Source organism: Symphalangus syndactylus, chromosome 2 (genome assembly GCF_028878055.3).
Source record: "Symphalangus syndactylus isolate Jambi chromosome 2, NHGRI_mSymSyn1-v2.1_pri, whole genome shotgun sequence".
Lineage (NCBI taxonomy): Eukaryota > Metazoa > Chordata > Mammalia > Primates > Hylobatidae > Symphalangus > Symphalangus syndactylus.
Genome location: NC_072424.2, coordinates 94,680,358 through 94,687,744, shown reverse-complemented (window position 1 = coordinate 94,687,744; position 7,387 = coordinate 94,680,358). Strand labels below are relative to the sequence as shown.

Here is a 7,387-nt window from a genome sequence, read left to right as displayed (position 1 = left end):
AGTGGTGGCACACACTGTTAATCCCAGCTACTCGAGAAGGTGAGGCAGGAAAATAGCTTGAACCTAGGAGGTGGAGTTGCAGTGAAACGAGATCGTGCCATTGCACTCCAGCCTGGGCAAAAGAGCGAAACTCCATCTCAAAAAAAAAAAAAGAAAGAAAGAAAGAAACCACTACAAATTTAGGAAATGATAACTTTCAGTTTAGTTTTGGGAAGGGAAAGAAGGGAAAGGAACTAATTATGCAGTGCGTACCAGAGTACAGAAGCTTTGCAAATCAAACCAGCTTATCTCACAACATATTCGTTAGATAGAGTATCTTAACTCTTTTATACATGAGAAAATTATTTTCAGAGAAGTTAAGTAACTCATTCAGCGTCACATAGCTAAGTAGTGGGCAAAGCAACCCAGGTCTATCTGATTCCAAAGTTTGGGCCCTTTCTGCCACATGATACTTCATTTTACAGCACAAAAGTCTTTTTAGATGTTTTGTTTTCCTACCTTCAGAGGCTCCTTTAAAGACATAGTTCTTCCAACTTAGATTATATTTACTAAAATTTAAAAAATGCCCCATGTTTACATTTCATCAGATTACAAAGACCCTAAATATTGTTAAAATTGCAACCTAAAAGACATTATTTGCATACCTTTTGTCATTGGTTTTTCAAATAAATGTCCTCTGAACAATGTATCTTCAGAATCACTCTGAGTTGCTTAATACTTACTATAATTTTACTGGGAATTATCTGGATTTCCATTTTTTAGTTTAGTTTTCTCAAAATCATTTTTGAACTTGTAATTACGTAAGACCTTTGAGGTTATCTGAGCAAAATAACTAAATTCATGAAAATATAAATCCATCCGATACCATACACATACATATATACCAATAAATAATAAGATTAAGATGAGTAAAATGTAATTGCTAAATATTTCAAGAGTCTTCAAACTCATGTATGTTTGTTAAACTTTCTGGGCAACTGAAGTTAACCGGTTTTCATTCTAACAGAAAATCCTGCCATTAGTAAAAATGGTAAGACTTAATAAAACATTTGAAGCTGCATGATGAGCTGTGACTTCTCCACTCCTCAGCTGGCATAACCCCACAGGACTATGGAATCTAATGCTAATTTGGATAATGAAAAAATGCCACAGTGGCCATTGTACTCTTTTATTTTTTGAAATTTCTTTAAATGTATCTGCCACTGCACTCCAGCCTGGGAGACAGAACGAGACTCTATCTCAAAAAAAAATAAAAAATAAAAAAAGTATCTGCTACCCATCAAACAAACTAGATATATTGAATTTGAAACTGCTTGCCCATGAGATATTCACTTTTAATAAAACATTTTTAAAAGACCGATTTTATTAAATAAATTTTAAAACTTTAAACTTTTTCTTAATGGTGACTACATTGTTGAGGTTTCTCTATCCTCTGTTAAATTCCAAAAGACACCCATCAAATTATGTTAGTTCAGAGATTCCTAAGTACCTAAGAATATGTAGCCTGAAATTAGTCCCAAATTTATTAAAATATAGCACCCACAATAGTGGAAATGTCAATGATCTGTGAACAGACCTTTCTTGTTCAAAGCAAAATACTGTATCGGACAAGTTTCATCTTGTTTTTAGTTTTACCCATCTTCACAAAAGCTACATATTTCTAACACAGGGAAAGTGGAAGTGACAAATACCTAATGTGGAAGTGACAAATACGTAAATTTAACTGAATTTCATTTTTTAAATAGAGCTTTTCAGGAAAAATAAAAGCAGGATGGTTTTTTTCTAAACACCTGATAAACTATATTGAATTATTTGTGCCTTGAATGTGATACCTTTTTGAAATGCAGAACTGTCTATTTCTAAAGGGGAAAGACTTTTCCAAACTGCTGCTTCTTGAAAGTTCTACATTCTGCTTCAAAAGAAATGCCAACGTGACTCAGGGCCTTTGACATATCACTCACTAGAGTAAAAAAGTACCATTACAGTGAAACCTGTGTTTATAATTCTATCAGCTTTTACATCACATGACTGCTATCACATTATCTCTAACACTGGAGTGTTAAAAACTCTATGTTCTTATTGGTGAAATAACTGTTTTGACTATCATCAAGTATCTGAATACTGAGGGTTTCTGGCCCTTGACACTGTCCTATACCTTATAAGGTGTTTACAGGTGAAATAGGAATCTTGTTGGCACTCCGTGCACTTAATGATTCCTAAGAACTCACATGAACTGAGCAAATGAGATAGAAACATGGCATTCTTAATTATACTAATTACCTGCTTTGTGATTATTCTTGCTACTTCACAGCCTTGCCAGACCCCTGATGACTTTGTGGCTGCCACTTCTCCAGGACATATCATAATTGGAGGTTTGTTTGCTATTCATGAAAAAATGTTGTCCTCAGAAGACTATCCCAGACGACCACAAATCCAGAAGTGTGTTGGGTGAGTAAATCTCAGAAAACACATGTAGATTTCAAGATCGTCATGAGACTAGGACATACAAACTGTTGACTTGCATTAATATCTAAATCATTTTAAAAAATAAACATATATATTTTTTAAGTTGCATATGGTTAATCTTTCAATCCTTTAAAAGAGAGCTGTAACAACCCTATATGTATAATGAAACAACCTCCAAATGCAGAGGATATGCATGCTTTTCATTAATATATTAATTTAGATTTTGCCTTTAAAAAAACAATGCCTGAAGTCACTTGAAAAGACATTGTGGCCTATTTTTCACTACAAGCATACATAACCCACATGTATTTCTATCACACACACAACATGTATTTTGTTTTAAACACAGATCTATTATTTAATGCTTTGTTTAAAATAGACTATAGTTGAATTTTTTTCTTACTAACATTTTTTTTCAACACTGCATTCATTTCATTCCAGAAATAGTCTAACTCTTTCCTGATAAATTAAGACCCTCCTCAACTCAAAGTGCTCCTTCCTCCTGGATGAACACTTTGTGTCATGAGAGCTTACCTATGAGAAAGACATTTCACTGGCACAGTATAATGTAGAAAAGTAAAGCTGGGTGGAAGGTGTTGCAAATGGATTTTCCTTAAGGAGAACAGGATATTCTAATTCTCATTTCAGTTTTGGGACAAGCTAATTTTGTAAACTTAGGTAGATCACTTAAACTCTGAGTTCCAGTTTCACTGTTGTGTATATTCTCATCTGTAAAACAAAGGCCTGCATAACCTCTAAGGACACAGGCAGCATCAGCTGCTGTTGCTATGGAATGTGCTCTTCATGCTTCCTTCCAACTATAAAATTCTCATTCTATTTTTATGTTTCTGTGTCTAAGTTTAATCTTGTTTTTTCTCTTATCTTTCTTTCTTTATCAACGAAGTATTTCCCAAGCCCTCTGAGAATACTTTTAGATAAAATGTGATCCCCTGTCACACTAAGATTTCTTGGCATTCTCCCTAAAATTTGGGCACTTTTAGCTATTGTCATCGTAATCATTGATTAACAGGAATACCAGAGAATGGTAAAAAAAAAAAAATTAATAATTAATGAAGATTTTCAGCGCACTACATTGGCACACAAAGAATGACTGCAGAGTTGAGGCCCACAATTGCAGGCCAACAATTAAGGATGGAAAACACTAAATAGTTATTTGACCAAATAAGGAAATTTCCTATTTTAAAAAATCACTCCATTGAAAATCTCTAACCTTTTTTGTCACTCATCAAGAGAAATGGTACTCACTCAACATTGCACAACTGCTTATTAATTGCCTACATTACCTGTACCCTATTATAGGCACTGGCACACCAACATGAATACACCAAGGAGGTTCCAACTCTAATGGAGCTTACATGTGGTGGACTCTGAAAATATTATACAATTTAATGTCAGACAACCTTTCGTTTACCCTTTTTCTCTTCTATGTTTCTTTTTTTAATTGATACATATTAGATACATATTAGTTTACAGATTTATGAGGTACATGTGGTATTTTGTTATATGCTTAGAATGTGTAATGATCAAGTCAGGCTTTTTGAGGTGTCCACCACTTTGAGTATTGTCACTTCTATATGTTGGGAACAATTCAAGTCCTCTCTTCTAGCTATGTTGAAATATACAATACATTGTTGCTAACTAGAGTGACTGCTGTCAAACGATTGAACTTCTATCTTTTATCTAACTATATGTTTATACCCACTAACCTACCTCTCTTTATCCCCTCTCCTACCCACCCAACTTCCCATCCTCTAGTACTTTTATAATGTCAGCTTTCTACCTTTATGATATCAATGTTTTTAGCTCCCACATATGAGTGAGAACATATGACATTCGTCTTTCTGTGCCTTAGTTATTTCACTTAACATAATGGACTCCAGTTTCATCCATGTTGCTGCAAATGATACGATTTTATTCTTTTTTTATGGCTGAGTAGTATTCTGTTGTGTATATATACCATATTTTCTTTATCTATTCTTCTATTGATGGACACAAGTTGATTCTATATCTTTGCTATTGCAAATAGTGTTATGGTAAGCATGTGAGTGCAGGTATCCCTTTAGTATACTGATTTCCTTTTCTTTGAATAGATACCCAATAGTAGGATTACTGGACTACATTTATCATTTTTAGATTTTTGAGAAATATCCATACTCTTTCCCATAGGGGTTGTACTAATTTACATTTTCTCCAACCGTATAGATGAGTTCCCTCTTCCACATGTCCTTGCCAGCATCTGTTTTCGTTTTTGTTTTTGTTTTGTTTTTGTCTTTTTAGTAATAGCTGTCCTAACTGGGGTAAAATAATATCTCATTGTGGTTTCAATTTGCATTTCTTTGATGATTAGTGATGCTGAGCATTTTTTATATACCAGTTGGTCATTTATATCTTCTTTTAAGAATCATCTGTTCGTGTTCTTTGACCACTTGTTAATGAGATTTTGCTTTTTTATTGTTGAGTTTTTCAATTTCATGTATATTCTGGATATTAGTCTTTTGTTGGATGAATAGTTTGCAATTATCTTCTCCCATTCAGTGGTTGTCTCTTCATTCTTGATGGTTTCCTTTCCTGTATATTTTTATTTTAATATACTACCATTTGTCTATTTTTCTTTTAGTTGTCTGTGCTTTTCAGGTCTTACCCATAAAATCTTTGCCTAAACTGATGTCCTTAAGTGTTTTCCCTATGTTTTCTTCTAATAGTTTTGTAATTTGGGATCTTATGTTTAAGTTCTTAATCCACCTAGGTTGATTTTTGTATACAGTGAGAGAAAGGAGTCCAGTTTTATTCTTCTGCATATGGATATCCAATTTTCCCTGTACAATTTGTTGAAGTCCTTTCCCCTGAATAGGTTCTTGCCTCCTTTGTCAAAAATCAGTTGGCAATAAATATGTGGATTTATTTTTTAGTTGTCTATTCTGTTTCCCATGATCTATGTATCTATTTTTAAACCATTTTGTTTTGGTTACTATAACCTTGTGATATAATTTTGTCAGGTAGTTTGATGCCTCCAGTTTTGTTCATTTTGCTCAGGAGTGCTGTGGCTATTCTGGCTTTTTTTTTGTTGTTCCATATGAATTTTAGGATTTTTTTAATATCTGTGAAAAATGATGTTGATATTTAATAGGGATTGCATTGACTCCATATGTTGCTTTGGGCATTATGGTCATTTTAACACTATTATTTTTTCTGATCCTTGAGCATGAGATGTCTCTCCATTTATTTGTGTTCTCTTCAATTACTTTCATCAGTGTTCCATGGTTTTCATTGTAGAGATCTTTCCCCTCCTTGGTTAAATTTATTCCTATGTATTTTTTGTAGCTATTGTAAATGGGATTGCTTTCTTGATTTCTTTTTCAGCTATTTCACTACTGGTGTACAAAAATCCTATTGATATTGTATCCTGCAACTTTACTGAATTTGTTTATAAGCTCTAAGCGGTTTTTTGTGGAGTCTTTTGGTATTTCTAAATATGAGATAACGTCAACTGCAAAGAGGGACAATTTGACTTCCTCTATTTCAGTGTGTGTGCCATTTGTTTCTTTCTCTTGCCTGATTGCTTTGGCCAGGACTTCCAATACTATGTTGAATAAGAGTGGTGAAAGTGGGCATCCTTGTCTTGCTCCACTTCTTAGAGAAAAGGCTTTCCACTTTCCCCAGTCGGTATGATGTTAACTATGGGTTTGTCATATATGGCCTTTATTAATTTGAAGTATGTTCCATCTGTGCCTAGTTTGTTGAGAGTTTTTATCATGAAAGGTGTATTTTATCAAATGCTTTTTCTACATCTATTGAGATGATCACATAGTTTTTGTCCTTCATCCTGTTGATGTGATGTATTACATTTATTGATTTGTGTATGTTAAACTATCCTTGCATGGTTGATATTACACTTAATCATGGTGTATTATCTTTGTGATGCACTGTTGAATTCTATTTACTAGTATTTTTTGAGGATTTTTGCATATATGTTCATCAGAGATATTGGTCTATGGTTTTCTTTTTTTATTGTGTCCTTATCTAGTTGTGGCATTAGGGTAATGCTGGCCTCATAGAATGAGTTAGAGAGAATTCCATCCTCTTGAATTTTTTGGAGTAGTTTGAAGAAGATTACTATTATTTCTTCTTTATATGTTTGGTAGAATTCAGCAGCAATCCATCTGGTCCTGAGCTATTATTTATTGGGGACATTTTATTACTGATTTAATCTTGCTATTTGTTATTGGTCTGCTCAGGTTTTCTATTTCTTCCTGATTTAATCTTGGTAGACTCCATGTTTCCAGGAATTTTCACATTTCCTTTAGGTTTTTCCATTTGTTAGCATATAATTGTTCCTAATAGTCTCTGATAATCTTTTGTATTTCTGTGGTATCAGTTGTAATGTCTCCTTTTTTCCTCTCTGATTTTGTTTATTTGGGTCTTTTCTTTTTTCAGTTAGTCTAGCTAATGATTTATGAATTTTATCTTTTTGAAGAATCAACTTTTCATTTTATTATCCTTTGTATTTTTTTTAGTCTCTATTTCATTTAGCTCTGCTAGATCTTTATTATTTCTTTCCTTCTACTAATTTTGGATTTCACGTTTTTTTGCTTTTCTAGTTCCTTAAGGTACATTCTTAGGTTATTTGAAATCTTTCTACTTTTTTGTTGTAGGTGTTCATTGCTATTTACTTCCTTCTTAGTACCGCTTTTGGTGTATCCCACTGGCTTTGGTATGTTACTGATATGGTTTGGATCTGTGTCTTTGCCCAAATCTCATATCAAATTATAATCCCTAATGTTGGAGGTGGAACCTGGTAGGAGGTGATTGGATCATGGGAGCAGTTTCTTATGAATGGCTTAACACCATCCCCCTAGTGCTGTTATTATGATACAGTGCTCATAAGATCTGGTTGTTTAAA

The 7,387-nt window shown here is 33.5% G+C and overlaps 1 protein-coding gene across 3 annotated transcripts in view; it reads left to right on the top strand.

Moving 5' to 3' along the window:
* The first annotated feature begins 2,184 nt into the window (after positions 1 to 2,184).
* The window catches only part of GPRC6A (G protein-coupled receptor class C group 6 member A), a 30,817-nt gene continuing 25,614 nt past the window's right edge, over positions 2,185 to 7,387 (top strand). For 2 of the 3 annotated variants that reach the window (XM_055262187.2, XM_055262180.2), the window contains exon 1: positions 2,211 to 2,448. In XM_055262187.2, the coding sequence (XP_055118162.1) occupies positions 2,255 to 2,448 (194 nt within the window). In that variant the 5' untranslated portion in view covers positions 2,211 to 2,254. Of the gene's footprint in view, positions 2,449 to 7,387 lie in introns of all 3 variants that reach the window. The other variant, XM_055262170.2, reaches the window with a different exon arrangement.